This window comes from Palaemon carinicauda, chromosome 4, assembly GCF_036898095.1.
Source record: "Palaemon carinicauda isolate YSFRI2023 chromosome 4, ASM3689809v2, whole genome shotgun sequence".
In the NCBI taxonomy this organism is placed as follows: Eukaryota; Metazoa; Arthropoda; class Malacostraca; order Decapoda; family Palaemonidae; genus Palaemon; species Palaemon carinicauda.
Window position 1 is genome coordinate 32953910 of NC_090728.1, and position 16138 is coordinate 32970047.

The following is a 16138-nucleotide window of genomic DNA, read 5'->3' on the forward strand; positions in this document are numbered from 1 at the left end:
AACTATCAGAAAATACCATAAACCTAATGAAGAAAAATTGGAAATTAGGGTAAAATCCAAGAGAGATTTAATAGAATTAGCAGAACGATCCAGATCAGTAAACAAACTAAAATCCCAAGACATTCTTAAACACAATCAGACCAAAATTGAGGAGACTGTTGATGAATGGAGGTTACTGGCATGAACGGTATGCAATGTAGAAACGACACACAAAATTATATGTTAATTATCAGGTGGTTTATTATATCTTGGTAGACAAAGTCTTCTATATCAGTAAATATAGAAAGTACTATGCAGATACAACTAACTGGGTGTTTGGATGACTAAACAGAACAGAACTGATGGCATTCACAGTTATAAGACATATATATAGACAAAAGGAACATACTAGAATCATACCAAAACATGTGGACCCTTCTACATGTAAACAAACAATTGACTGGAAGGGTTACCACAGTTTTAGAAACATCCAGCACAATCTGGGGCAGTAAGTACGTAGATCATCAACATTACTCTTTTTCTAGATTAAAATAAATTCTTTATCTAATAATTAATATCAAACTGTTAGTTACTTATCCTCAAGATCAAAATTTGTGTCTACAAAAATTCTTATCATTCACATAAGGCAGCTTACTGTACATCAGACTTGATCATTTATACAAGTTAATTTAGATCAGCCCCTTTCTAGACATGGTCTTTCAGATTTACTGGGGGTTTTCATTCCCTTTAAGGTAGTTTTACAATCATACGTTTTTCTGTTTGTCTTGCAGGTTTCAGGTACCTTTGACTTCTCTACTTTGGACTTCCAGACCAATTAGTTTCACTGAGGTGATGAGCATTATTTTCATTGGGATGAGGATCAGGTTCACTTTATGTTGTCTTACTAGATATAGCAATTCAGTTTCTAGTATTCTGATATTTGTCAGTATCTTAGTCTTGAATCAACTTGATTTCTGACATAAATTTCTCCTTTCTGGCATTGGACGAGATATTTTCTTTCATCTAGTTATTTTATGATTGTGCCTGTTTTCCAAGATCTCTCAGTATTGCCATTCTTCCAGGACATAATGTACTCATTGTATGACTTGCTGTATGACTTCTTCTGTTAACTTTCGCTGCATCTTAGAGTCGCTTAATCTCCTCTTTCATCTGTTTCATAGACAGTTGAGTCTCAGTTTTTCTGGCAAACATAGCTTCAGGAGGACTAACAGATTCTTATCTTGGTATACTTCTCTGTTCAAGTAGTGCAAGATACATGTTCGAACCTTCTTTTAAACATTTCTTCATTAGGTTCTTAACTATTTCTCCTGCAACCTTGGCCTCTTCATTGCCTTGCTGGTGATTAAGTGATGACATCTGTTAGTTAATGTTCCATTCTTTGATGAAGTTCTGGAATTTGCAACTAGTAAACTGAGAACCAATATCACTCACCAAAGTCTTAGGTCTTACAAATGTAGAACACATCTTCTCAATTCCGTGAGTAACATTTCTCGCAATTGGAAGTTTCAGGTACAGTACTCATATTCTATGAAATCGGTGCAATAGTCGACAACTACCAGATAACCACGTCTTTCAAGCTCAAATAAATTGCATCCAGTTTTCTGCCAGGGTTCACTTACTAAATCAAGTGTGATGAGGTGCTCTTTCCTGTTGGCTTGCTTCAACCCTTGACAATTTTGATAACCATTTGCCATCATTTCAACTTCTTTGAATATTTCTGGCCAATAAAAAGTTTCTCTCGCTCACCTCGTTGTTTCTGGAGCATTGTGAGAAGCGTGGACCAGCTTTTCAATCACTGGAGGGTAAATTTTTGATATACAGTAAGGACCCTTTATATATCATACCATTTTCATATGATAATGGGTCTTGAAAATCAAGAAAGTTTTGGCTTCATACGCTACTTTCTGTCTGAACTCAGGCCAACCATTAATTGTTGAGAGGGTGGATCGTTTGCACTTAACTCCTGGATTTCTTCCATGCTCCTGTCAGGTACATTTTCAGGTACAAATGAGCAGATTCTTGGAACTTCCATATCACCCAGCAATTCCAAGTAAGCTCAACTCAGCGATTTCCCAGTTATAAATTTTTCCTTTTATCTACACAACACTCACAATCATAGCAAAAATCCTCATCTTCGGTGATTGAACTCGCTTGGTTGCTGAACTCAGGTTGTATGGCTCTCTTGATTACCTGTCTGATCCAAGATGAGATGGAGTTCTTAATGACCTTCTTTTTAACTCTTCCTGAGCTCACGAAGAGCTTGCTGATCTGAGGGCAGGCTCTGGCAGTTTCTTTTAGGTATTTCCTCAGCACCTATAAAGGGCAGAGTAACAGTTGATCTAGGTCGTCTGTTACAGAAAGGAGATTCTCAGTCCGGAAGGGCCAGAATCTAGGATCAGCTACAGCCGGATTTTGAGTCTTAGTCACGAACTCAGGGACGAAGCTGAGCATCACCTTCCCCCATCCCCTTGAATTGGCAATATAGGAAAGACCATGTAGCTTGCTGACTCACTTTGCAGAGGCCAAGGCCAAAAAGAAAACCGTCTTTAACATCAAGTCACGGTCTGATGCTTCACGAAGAGGTTTATAAGGTTCTCCTTTCAAAAGACGTAGTACAGTACTTGCGCTAAATTCCAAGGAGGAGGTCTAACTTGTGACAGAGGGCAGGTTCACTCAAAGTTCTGTACGAGGAGGGGCAATTCCATCGAGAAGAAAATGTTCACTACATTCAGTCTAAAAGCGAGGCTCAAGGCTGAGTGATAGCCTTTGACCGATGCTAACGAGCAGAGTTTTTCCTACCTGAAGTACAATAAAAACCACGCTATTGTTGGAATAATGGCACTAAGGGGAGCAATACCCCTTCCACAAAAGACAGTCCAGACAACTCCCGGAGGTATCCTGCCCTTTTCTTTGCAACAGGTCTTGAATAGCTTCTCTTTCCAAGAAGTTGCTGGATAACCTCCACACGTGAAGATGAAGCCTGTGTGCATGTGCACAGCAGGAAAGGTGGGTTTATTCCCCGCCGGGAGAAAAACCATAAGTGCAAGGCCTAAAAGTCCTGGCTTAAAAAACTTGGAATGTTCTGTTGGCAACAGTAGGGGGCCAGGAAAGAACACATTCTCCACACCACCACGTCATCTTCCTCCGAAGGACTGGAAAGAGGCATTGATGAATCTAGCACTCGTTTCAGAAATCCCCGTGGAGGCGACCACTAAGGAGAAGCAAGAGTTGCTCACCTCTGAGAGGTAAAGCTCGGTGCATCATACTCCATAGACCCTCAACTCACTGAGCGTACTCAGGCTGAGGGAATGCGTTGTAATCTACGAGCTGATGAGACTGACTAACATCAGACTCTGGGTTAGTAGCATTTGGCTCACCCAATTGGAAACTCCGAGCAGTACTAGTCTGCACGTGCTCTTGTTTATATGCTGAAGAGATATGAACAATGGATGGTGCGTTACCTTCAGAATCTTAGAGAGGAAGACCGAGGTTAACTTCGGAGGACGCAGATGTAAGCTTCCTCTGTACCCCCAACTGGATCATCTCCAAATGCTGATCCTTTGAAGGGGACCCGAAATCCCTAAGGAAGGCCAGAAGGCATGGCCGCTTCGCTAAGGGAAGTGGCGGCATCCTCTATGACCAAGGGTTGACCAGGGGTCAAAAGGCCATCACTCTTACCCGACCGTCCTCCGGAGGAGAACGAGCGGGCAGAGTCAACGGAGAAAGAAATCAGGGTTTCTTCACCTTTGAGGAGGACCCCTTAGAAGAATCCCTTTTGGATTTATTATGCCACCTTCCAAACCTCACCCACTGGGATGACGGCCACTGCCGACACTAATTATAAGGCATGTCCTGCTTACATGAGTGACCTCTGCAAGCCAAAGGGAATGACGATCGGTGTCAAGGGGGGACATGAAGGTGCTGCATTGGTGCATTTCACAACCAGAAGAAACCTGCATAACCGGATCTTGAAAAAAACCAAGCACACCTGAAATAGAAAAAGCAAGAAAGTCAAAAGCCAGTTTGTATATGTTAATGGTAGAGACACACTACGTTTGCACTCTACAGAGCCAAAAGCAAAAGTGACAGTATATAACAAGTGTGTGTGAGCGGGATGATCGTACTACCACCACTAACTAGCAGTAAGGGGTTATACCTCGCTAAAAATCTTATGGCTAGTTTGTAGCTTTGCCGAAAGTACATTCCCTATAAAGAGAGAAAGAGTTAGTATGAAGCGTCGGAACAAATACCAGGTCAGAACTGTATATTATCATTGCTCAATACTTTTCTGTTGTCTTTCATGCATATAGAAATAAAATGAAAATTAAATATGACAAATTCGAAGATAATTTGTATTTTTCCTAACCATACAAACCTTAACTATTTACATTGGGTTTACCTTTTAGCGTAGCTGAAATGGCGAGCCATTAGAATTTAACGAGGGTGTATTACCCCCGCGCTAGTTAGCGGGGGATAGGGGAGTGGTAGCTAGCTACCCCTCCCCCCCTCACACACCGATGAATTGCTTCACTTTCACTTAGAGGTAGGACTTGTCTTGGGGGACAGGGCTGGCGGGCAAATATATGTAAATAGCTAAGGTTTGTATGGTTAGGAAAAATACAAATTACAGTATCTTCGAATTTGTCATTTGTTCCGTAACCGAAATACAAACCACGCTATTTACATTGGGTGACTTACCCCTTAGGAAGGGTGGAAAGTCCCCAGCCATACTGGCTTTGGCTTTACCCGGGGACTCAGAATCCGAGTGAGTCACACTCGAGATAAGGAGTCCCTGCACCTCACAAGTTCCTTGCTCCGCAAGGAACCGTGTGGCCTACATAAGCTTGTGTGTGAAGGAAGAAGTGTGACCCTTCCTAGGCAGTTGACCTGGAGTTCCAGAAGGAACTCTGGGTTAGGACGTTCCCAATACTACCTCGTCAGGGTATGGGGGACGCGACAGTATTGACTCAATACTTGGAACACAAGGAAGCATGGTTTACCTGCAGAGGTTTGAGGTCAGCTATGCAGAGACCAGGATGCTGCTTCCCAGTAGAGGGGATGATGAAGAAAGAAGTAAGGGCCAGACATACTTCTTTCGTTCATGCAGACTAAAACCTGATAACAATGCCCTCAACCTTCTGCTACCTGTCCAAAAAGGAGCCTGAGGTTAGACCAGCTGTTGTGTAGCCACCACGGAGCGATAGAAACGTATCGAAACTCCTGTGGGTCACGCCTTGCAGGAAGCGGGCTGCGAAGGTCATTAGACGCTTCCAGACTCCAGCTTGTAGCACCTGCGTCACAGAGTAGTATTACTCGAAGGCGAGGGACGTTGCGATGTATCCGACATCGTGCTGTAGGGCGACGTGACGGGGGAGGGTCTGGATTCAGGTCGAGATGAATGTCCTTGAGTCCGAGCTGAAGAGGTATACTGGTGACTCTCCCCCGTGTCCTTCTTGTGCTCCCAACCCGGCTGCATGTGAGGACAAACTGCAGCTGTTCCCAAAGCTAACCTCTCGATTCCTTTACTGGCAAGAAGGAGAAGGTTTTGGGATATCAGATACAGAATGGTGACTCGAAATCTTGAAGGAATTGGACCGAAGGGCCGGGACCCCAAGATTCTGAGTCTAGCTAACAACTCAGGAGTGAATCTGAATGTTGCCTTCCCCCATTCCTTAGAAAGGGCGGAGTTGTACAAGACCAAGAAGATTGCTTACACACTGGCCGCGGCCAGAGTGAGCAGGAGCCCCAAGACGGAATACGATCAGAGGCCTGACGTAAAGGGTCTTGAGAAGATCTCTTAAGGGACTAAAAAGTCCGAGCCATGCTCCATGTTGGAGGTCTCACTCTGACTAGGGCAGGGACGTTCGCAGCTTCGCATGAGCGAAGAAAGGTTCAGCGGGAAGGAAAAAGTTATTCCTTTAAGCCTGAAGGTCAGGGAAAGGCTGAGCGACAGGCTTCATTGCCGAGAGCGGAAAGGAGTTTCCTCCCGCCGAAAGGCAATAAGTTTGTTATTGCTGGAGAAGAGGCATCAAGGGAAGAGGTATATCTCCCACGACACCAACCACCGAAGACTCTCCACTTCGCCTGGAAGATCCCTGCGGATGACTATCGCAGATGACGCGACCTCCGTCCCGCGACTGTAGCGGGTTGTCTCTTCTTGAGGAAGAGGCATAGTGTCTCCAGGCATGAAGCCGAAGGGATGCCCCGGCTCGTGAAAGATGTTGCAGTGTGGTTGTTTGAGTAGCCTGTGCCGTGGGAGAAGCTCTCCCGGGAGTTCCGTCAGGGGAAGCAGAGGGTCCGGAAACCGTTCTGCGTATAGTCACAGTGGAGCTCTCAGGGCCATTGAAAGGTTGACAGACAACCTGGTCTTGTTGAGACCCATTCTCAACAGACAACAATGGAGGGAAGACGCAGGCGTCGATGTTGTCCCACCATCACCGGAATGCATCTTGCCAAAGAGTCACGGGGTCTGAGACTGGGGGGAAGAAAAGCGGAAGCTTGAGGTTCCAAGCTGTCGCGATCAGGTCCCCCAGGCCAGGATTTGCTGGATACTCAAGGCCAAAGACCCCCAGGTACACTCTCTCTACGAGGCTCTGCTCGGATAGTCGGAGAGAACATTCCTCTGCCCGGAATGAGCGAGCCGATGGTGGTATTGAGAGGATCTCAAATCATCTCAGTATCTCTACTGCAAGATGCGAAGGTATAAAAATGCGTCCCTTGCTGGTTAGAACCTGCCAGTACCATGAAGTCGTCGCGCACGGAGCGACTCGGCAGGAGCTGTAGGATCTGTAGAGGGGCCAGACTATGGCCCCTAAGCCTGCCTGAATGATGGAGAGGTATCCTTCAGGTCCTGACCATAGGCCTGGACCGGAACATGCCCCCCCCCCCCCCCCCTTTTCTTTGACGAGTCCGAGAACATCATCAAAAATGTGGGGAAAGGACGAGAATATCCACTCCCATCAAGAGGTTCCATAGGTCAACCCCCATTGCAGGTCTAATCGTCCAGCTGGTCCCATAGGGGCCAGAAAGTCCGGTTAATCGTTGCTTTGAAACCACCGGAACTTGGGCCGCCCCACAGGGAACTTATCCTGAGGCGACCATTCGGAACTATAGACGGGTCAATGAGGAAAGAGACCTAGGAAACGTTCCAAGGTAGGGCTGAAAGCTCTGCCCGACTGAAAACAGGTACTGCGACTCTCCTCAGCCTTGCCACAGTCAACTGAAGGGAAGGCTTGGAGGAGGCGGCAACAGAATCTGGCGTCCCCAGGCGGTCACCCATCCAAGTACCAAGCAGACCCGACGTTGCTTAACCTCGCTGGACGGACAAGAAGCGGGGTTTCCAACGTGGTAAGGCCGTTGACTCATTATCATGGCTAGATACTCCAGATGTTGAGGCCGAAGAAGAGAAGGCTCCTAGCAAATTACCATGAACCCCCACTCATGGTAAGGATCCGGAAGCTTGTCCCGGCGTTGAAGAAGGTCGAACCCAAGCCTACCGGAGTTGACCAGACCTCCAAAAGGCGAAGGAGGCGGTAGCCTGCTCCCGAGCGGCCATGAAAAAAGCAGGGAGAGTTCTCTGGGGAAAAACCTGCGATGCCACGGCGGGATCGCCACACTGCATCTTAAAGCAGGAATACCTGTAGTCTAGGCTGAATTGCACGAGCTTCCTGGAATATGGATGGAATGGAAACTGAAAGTACCCGTCCTTCTGATCCAGGGCCTAAGGAGTCCTGTCGCCTCGTTACCAGTCTGATCGATTCTGCTGTTCCACGCTGGACGAAGTTTGTTCGACAAACTTGATCAGAGCTGTGAGGTCGACTACGGAATTCCCGTCTCAGATACTTTCTTACGAGAAAGGATCGACTGAAGAAGCCAGGGGGTGAAGCCGTCGACGATCCTATGGAGGACCTTCTCCTAAGGCATGGATCATTCTGCCCAAACGGGCAAACTCTTGCCGACCCTATGGCATAGAGAAACCTGCAAGGGGGGGTTGCCAATCCTAGAGTTCGTGAACTCTGCCGCTCCCTCTAGGACTATGCCCCCCCGGGAGAGCCTCCCGTGCTACCTGTTCCTGACAGGAGGGGACTGCTATTGGATACCTTGTCTCAGTTGTCGTAGCCGGTCCGATAACTTAGACCGACGAGGCTGAAAGAAAGAGGCGCTGGAGCCCTGCAGGGTCTGGAAGAAAGCGCCTTGGAGGAGTGAAAACGGAAATCGACTTCCTCCGCACAACCGCTGTCTATGTCTCTGTCCTTGGGCACAAACAAACTCTTCCCAAGGATGGAAGGGTGTCTGAGCTTGTCGACATCCACGGATGAGACACCCGAAAGGAAGCCCTTGGTCATTGCGTCCAGATAGTCCAACATCGAGCTTGCCCGCAAGTTCGAAATTTGGCGACGAAACGCCAAGGTGCTTGAGCCCGAGAGGAGGAAAGTACCCATGACCTTCCTGTAGCTTCCTTGAACAAATACTTGGGTCGCAATCGAGGAGGGAAAGGACCTGGTAAGCCCCTTTCACGAGATGGAGAAGAGGAAGGGGTAAACCAGTCACCCCTTGGCCGATGGAGAAAACTCGAACGGAAAGCTCCCTGGCAAAACCCTTCCAGGGAATGACGGGGAAGGGCTAACCCAGGCTCTGGAAAGAAGAATGTTGCTCAGACCTCCCTGAAGATTCTTCCTGCTCTTGCATGTGCCATGCTCTGCGTTTACAGGGTGAGGCCGTGTTCTGGAAATACGCTCCAGAAGACTTGCCAGGCTGGCTATGCTGCGAAACCCCAACGGGAATCGCGGTCGCAATCGCCCTGGCGCTCGCGCGATGGTAAATCAATGGTTTGCGCATGGGCGAACGTGGAAGCGCCCATGCGCGGGCACGCAGGAAAGCAAACGAAGGTGCGCGAAGGAGCGCAGAAGGAGGGCGAAAGTGGAAGGAAGGGCGAGAGCTGGTGGTCGGTGAGCGATAACCCATAGCCGAGCAATGGATACTGCAAGAATTAAGCCGACGTTCGCGCGATGAAACACCGTCGGTTCGCGCAACGGAACACCGTCGGTTCGCGCGACGGAACACCGTCGGTTCGCGCGACGGAACACCGTCGGTTCGCGCGACGGAACACCGTCGGTCCGCGCGACCGAACACCGTCGGTCCGCGCGACGGAACACTGTCGGACCGCGCGAAGGAACACCGTCCGTCCGCGCGATGGAAGACCGTTGGTTCGCGCGCGGGCGAACATTGGAGAGCATGTGCGCGGTCGCGCATGCGCGTAGGCGTGCAGGCACGTGGGCGTGCGGTCGCGCAGGCACGTGGGCGTGTGGACGCGCAGGCACGTGGGCGCGCAGGCGGTCGGGAGACCGATGACACGTAGGCGGGCGATGGCGCGTTGACGAGCGATGGCGCATTCTGGCGAGCGATAGCCCGTAGGCGAGTGAAGGCGCGTTGGCAAGCGACGGCGCGTTGGCGAGCGGTGGTGCGTTAACAAAACGCTAGCGCGCAGGTGAAGAATTGCGCGGGCGCGTAGGCGATTGCCAACGCGAGAGACTAGTGATGGTTAGCGCGCAGGTGCATCAGGAAGGTGAGCGCTGAAGCAAGCTGTTAATCAGGCGATCCTAGACGGTCAGAAAACCGTTGGCGCCCATTGGTGCGTGGCAAAAAAGGGCGCGCAGATGTGCGCTGGCGATTGAAGAAAGCTGGCGCACAGAAGGACAAAAGTAAAGGTGAGCGCTGGCGAGTAGGAGGAAGATCTACGGCAAGACTCAGCTACCGGAGATCGTGGTCCACAGCAGGCGAGCGCTAGATCGCTACTGATGGTGTCCAGGGGAACTGACACGCGTGGCAGATCGATGGCGATCGTTGACGCGTAGGAGATCGCTGACGAGCAGGTGAACGTTGATGCGTCTATGGTCGCTGGCGAGCTGGTGATCGCTGGCGAGCAGAAGGCAACGAGTGGAAGCCTGTGCGTAAAAGAAGAGTCCTTGTCCGAGACCTGAACTGAAGTTCTAGATCGCGAGGGCCAACGTGGGCGCACAGGGCGCGTAACAGGAACGGCAGAGATGATCATCATGAGAGCGCTGACGAACAGGAGAGCGCTGGCGAACAGGAGAGCGCTAGCGATCAGGAAAGCGCTGATGAGCAGGAGAGCGCCTGTGCGCTAACACTGAGCAGGAGAGCACGAGAGCGCCTGTGCGCTAACACTGAGCAGGAGAGAACACAGCAGAAGGGTGCGCAGGGGAACCCTGACACGCAAGGGAAGAACCCCCGTGGGAGGCAACCCTTTGCCCCGAAGGGATCGTTGTCCGTCGGGAGACTGATGTCCGTCGGAAGACCGTTGTCTGTCCGTCGGGAGACTGATGTCCGTCGGAAGACCGTTGTCCGTCGGGAAGACCGTTGCCCGTCGGAAGACGAGGTCAGACTGCTGTCCATCTGCACCAGGGGCGGAAGATCAAGAAGAAGGAGTTGTAGGCTGCATACGGAGATTCAAAAAGGCGCCTCTTAGCACCCTTATAGGGAGATGGGAGGCCCTTACGACGAGGCGGACGGTGAGCCTTACGGCGAAGGAGGCCAACAGCAACAACAGCAGAAGAATCCTCCGAAGAGGAGTCTCTATGAGTGTACTCTCTAGCGAACGAAAGAGAAACACTTCGTAGATGAGACTGGTCAGCCAGTGACCTAAAAGGAGCAATCCTCCGAAGAGGGGCTCCTGCAGTTGCCCAGCCCCTTGAGCGAGACTGCAGGTGCGACCGCTCAGCATCAAGAGCATAGTCGCACGAAAAAAAAGGCAAGAGAAGAACCCCCCAAAAGGAGAAAAACTCAAGCCTGGACAGGAAAAACTTCCCTCGGAAGGAAAGTTACCCACCCAAGGAGGCGAGCCTCCTGAGAGTTCTAAAATGAACTGGAGAGCTGTCAATCGTCAAGGGAGTACTTCCAGAAGAAGGAGACACGCCCCTGACGAAGGTCCATAGGGGAAGCAGCAACAGCCGAATCACCAGGCCTCAACAAGACAGCTCACACCGTTGTCACATTACAGAAACGAACTAGATCGGTAACTGTAAAAAAATAAAACAAAAATCATTAGTACACATTCATTCCCCCCGGGAAGGCTCCGAAGAGGAATCCCGAGGGAAAGGAACACAAGAATTACACAACAGGCACGTGCCCTCACAACCACTTACACTCACGGAAGGAGAGCTGTAACCAACACAGAATTATAACAATTATAATTATGTAACTATGTAATTATGTAATTTAAAAATGAATGAACACTAAAGAAAGAACGAAAACCCCGAAAGGAATCGTTCTACAAAGCTGAAAAATCAACAAATACAATTAGATTCATAAACTGATTGAGACAAAACGTACGGCGTAGCAAACCCCCCCCACCCCAACGGGAAGGAAGCTACAAAAGGCGTAGTAACGTAGTAAAAGGGTGAACGACCTCAAGAGAGAGAGAGAGAGAGAAAGACCGAAGTCAAACTCGATCGCGACCCATGAAATTACACCATGGTGGCCTAACTGCCGAGGGCTCCACGGAGATATCGTACACTACACACACAAGCACAAACTCTGAAAAGGAAACTTACTGATTTCTATGCTCAAATATATACATAAACATGAGAAAATGTTTACATATATATTGAGTAAAAGAAAAGTAAGTGATTAAGTAAAGACAAAACAAACAATGGCTGCCAAGCGAGGACAAAGATAGAGACGTCTATCCATGTCCGAGCCAAAAGTGAAAGTGAAGCAATTCATCGGTGTGTGAGGGGGGAGGGGTAGCTAGCTACCACTCCTCTACCCCCCCGCTAACTAGCGCGGGGGTAATACAACCTCGTTAAATTCTAATGGCTCGCCATTTTAGCTACGCTAAAAGGTAAACCCAATGTAAATAGCGTGGTTTGTATTTCGGTTACGGAACAAACATGAAACAACTTCAGAGTTAAAGGCTTGAAAGTTTATCAAATCCAACTTAAGTTAAAACCCTTGTAATAACTATGGATAGTACTAATATGAGTTCTCACTAAAATCATGTCGCCTCCCTACATATCAGGTTCTTAAATTTAAGGGTTCAATTCTTATAACACAGATTTTATAACTTTTGTCTTATGAATAATGGTAGTATGTATTTTCTTGAATAGATTGGATTAAAAAATCTAAACAGATTGCCAGACACTGCAACCAGTGAGGTAATTCAGTATGAAAAAAAAAACAAAGAAAAGTGTGTATATAGAGCATAAACGTCTTAATCACCTATGGTGAGAGGTGTTCTTAATTTTTTTTGTTCTACTGTCAAATTAAGCTTATAACTTTGACCTCCTCATATTACATACCATCAGGACTAAGAGAACTTATAATTTAATATGGTATTTTTTATAATAGCAAACAGAATGGGTACAGAATAACTAATAAAACAAAAACAAAAGAGTACATCAATTTATTACCACTTTAAATTACTGCACTGTACATATATATACACTATAATACACTGTTCAACAGGAAACTTTTAACTGGTAAATATGGGTAGCACACATAAAAAGAAAAAGATAGAAAGAAGTGCACAATAAGTAAATAAGTTACAGTATATACATAAGAATTTATTGTGATTACCAAGAGATAATGGTTTTCCTTCTTTTTTTCATGCTTTGGGAAAAGTATGTTTTTGGCGAGTACAAGGTGTTTTTATCAAAATTAATACAAATAATAGTCATTAATATATTAATGGGTACATAGATGCATTATATTGTACATTGCTTCGTCCCACATGTACATTGTCTGAAGTAGATTAAATTTACTATTATCAATAGAATGTAAAATAGAGCAAATAAATAAGTTAGTAACATAAGTGTATATGATGACTATCAAGACTGATTGGTTATATCTACCTGCTGTCTGACTATTAAAGACATCTGTATTATAGAACCTCTTTAATCCGTTCTACCAAATCTATGAAATGGAAACAAAGAAACAAACCAAAACTAAACTATCAAAAACCTAGCCATAACGTTCCAAACTCTACATCTACTCCTTCCTCCTCCATCTTTTCAATCCCAGCCCACAGCTTAAACACTTTCTCACTATTAGCTCCTTCATTCTTCTTCCATTTAGAATACTGCATTTGTCATTAAGATGTTTCAACCAAATACAGTACTGATCAAATATACCTCTTAAAACACTTTTCTAATTATATACATCAGCTTGCTAGTCCATTAACTTTGTGATTAGACGTAATCTAGAAAACTAACCCCCCACGTTTCTCGTTCTCAATTACACTTTCATTCTTTGGAAAATATGCATTTCTAAATGGGGTCTTACCAAGCACATTTCCACAACGCATAAATCTTATTTATTCCAGTAACTCCATTCCTACATTTGCAGTTAAATTTCCCATCACAGCTACTCTTCCGTGTTCTATAAGACTAGCTCGCACAGATTCTGATCTCCCAAAAAGATTCTTTTTCGCTCTCCTTCTCGGACTGAGTCACAAATATACAATCTGTACAATTGTATTTACTATTTAAACAGTCCAAAGACACTGCCCCTAAAAACAATACTCCTGAACTTTTCAGCTACTCCAGAAACTATCATTATTTGTCCTTCATACACTCTTTCATATTAGTTTTACTAAGTGAAACCTGGCTCTTTCCTTGAACAATTTAGCTATATATTTTGTAGGTGTGCCCTAGGATACAGCTTTTGTTTAACCGAGTGTACAGTATTGAAGCTATCTTTGCTTACAACACATTATACAACTGTCAACATGTCCCGACTCATAAATTACCATCAGTTGCAATATTTGTTCAACCCCCAAAAGTTCCTCCAATGACCAAGACAATATATTTTCCAAATTTTCTTCAAAGACTGGTATGCTAGAGATGAAAGGAATTTAATCTTTGAGGTTCCACTACTTTCTTACACATAGATATATAGAAAAATTAGTTTTGAAGGAAATCAGACCTAAAAAATAATCAAGAATTCGGTAGCTATAAATTTTCAACAAAAAATAGGAAATTGCATATTCAGATAAATTTTCAAAAAATGAAACAATAAAGTAACTACTCAACTTAATAGTGTTCTTTAGTCATCAGTAACATTGTTGCGGTTCTTTTTTCCTATGACTCCCCTTTTAAATAGGATACAGTTTGCCGAGTCCCACAAATGTAATAAGTTTAAGCCAACTCTAGTTTAAGCTAAACAAATATGGAATTAATGTTAGTTGTGGGATATCCAAAGGTTGAATACAGTACAGTATACAGAAGGGTCTTTGGTACTATCAAAGGCCAAGACCACATATGTCTTTGATAAATTCAATGGCTACTGATAGATTAAAGAACAAAATGTTCAAGACATGCAGTATACAGAATTTAATCTTTCAAGGGAAAAACATTGTATCCTTAATTATGCAAACATTAAAAAAAACTCTTCTTTCAGAAAAAAATAACAAAATTAAACAAACGCACCTCTTTTAAAATGGATTTGGATGGTGCAAAGTGTAAAAAATTTCCTTTATCCCAATCAAGTTGCTTATTTTTTCAAGAAACGTGTCTTAGAAGAAACTTATCAGGATATACACACATATAAGATGGGCTTAATTTTTTTTTTTGTGTGTGTGTGTGTGTGTAATTGTCTACCCCATCTGGATGGGTATAGTACAATGTATTTGCCAGAAAATTGCTGGGTGCAAATAGTCTTCTCTCTATAAAAAAAAAAAAATAATTAAATAGTTTGTTCTCATTAAAGTTGCCCATATGAATTATGGTGAATTAACACTTGATTCATCAAGCGCTACAAACCCAATTAATAATATACCAGAAAAAAATATAACTGAATTCTTATATCTGTTAAATTACAGTATATAATCTGTCCATTTCCTAAATATTCATCAACACAGCGCTGGACTGCGCTATTTTAGTCAAGAGGCAATTACACCTTTCTCTCAGTGCACCCAAATTTTGAAATTTTCCATGCATCAATTAATAGATTAACTTTCAACAGTGAAATATGTAAAAGACAAAATGAACACATATCTTGAGGAAAATAGTAATATATAATATACATCCATTTGGGTTTTAAAAGGCAATATAAAAGTAGCATTTGCCAAAGTTAAAAAGAAAAGTAATCTATACATATTTGACCACTATAAAGGAGTTAGGGTTCACAAAGTGTTTAAACTTAGATAATCTTTGACATTATAAGCACAAATAAAAGAATACATTTATCATGTTAAAAATGTCTTAGGAGCACTTCTATGACTTTCTCTAATTTTGAAGTCCATCTTTAAAATTTTCATTAATGTAAGTATAATTCTCAATTCTTATTCCTTCCTTTCGTCATACTAAACATCTACCATATTCAGTATTTCAGCAAAATTCTCACAAATAATTCATTTAGATTGTCTGAATTTTACTACGGTGACCACACTCTAGTCAATATCAATGTCGAATGTTACAAAAGTTCTAATAATCTCTTTTGATAACTTTCCTAACCTATAAGGCACTTCAACATAAGAAGATCTGTGTAATTCTTCTTAGTTTTCAACATAAGATCTGTAATTCTTCTTAGCAATCTAACTCCCAGAATTTTGAATTCAGTAAAGAAATTCCACCTTAATTCTTAATTCAACTTTAACTATAAAACAAAAGTTCTACTCTGATAAAATATTTGTTCCTAGATTCTAAAACTGTTCAAGGTATTTTCTTATTAGCATTGCATCAGTTTTGAAAGAATATGTAAAGAATTCAAAATTGACCCAGCTATTCTTAAAAACACGGCAGCTTTCCAAAACGTTTTTCAACTCTTACTTTGTTACTCCTGCACTCACAATTCAGTTAATCCTTTGGTATTCAGCTGGTATACTTAAATCACATATAAGTTTTCTTTCCCAAGAAATTTTTTATGTTCCTATAATTGCCAGTCATGAAGTATGCAGAGTAAAAGTTTCAAATTATCATGAGATTTGATATAGTATCAGAAAAAGAAAACACAAATCTGCTGGTTTACAAAAAAAAAATGAGAAAATATATTATCCAACCTCTAGATCTGCTCTAGTTGCAACGTTTCAATAAAAAAAGTCACTTCTGAAAGTTTTCTGGATCAGTCTTCCCAGCCAACTTTTCTAACTGTTTACGTCTTACCTGAAACAAATAAAAATAAG

The 16138-nt window shown here is 44.2% G+C and overlaps 1 protein-coding gene and 1 pseudogene across 1 annotated transcript in view; both read right to left on the reverse strand.

Moving 5' to 3' along the window:
- Positions 1–7242: 7242 nt before the first annotated feature.
- LOC137640365 (5S ribosomal RNA) lies at positions 7243–7361 on the reverse strand (annotated as a pseudogene).
- A 5055-nt stretch (positions 7362–12416) lies between these two features.
- LOC137639361 (fap1 adhesin-like) overlaps positions 12417–16138 on the reverse strand; it is a 52086-nt gene continuing 48364 nt past the window's right edge. Inside the window, exon 6 of the mRNA XM_068371636.1 lies at positions 12417–16118. Coding sequence (XP_068227737.1) covers positions 16056–16118 — 63 coding nt within the window. The 3' untranslated portion in view covers positions 12417–16055. The remainder of the gene's footprint in view (positions 16119–16138) is intronic.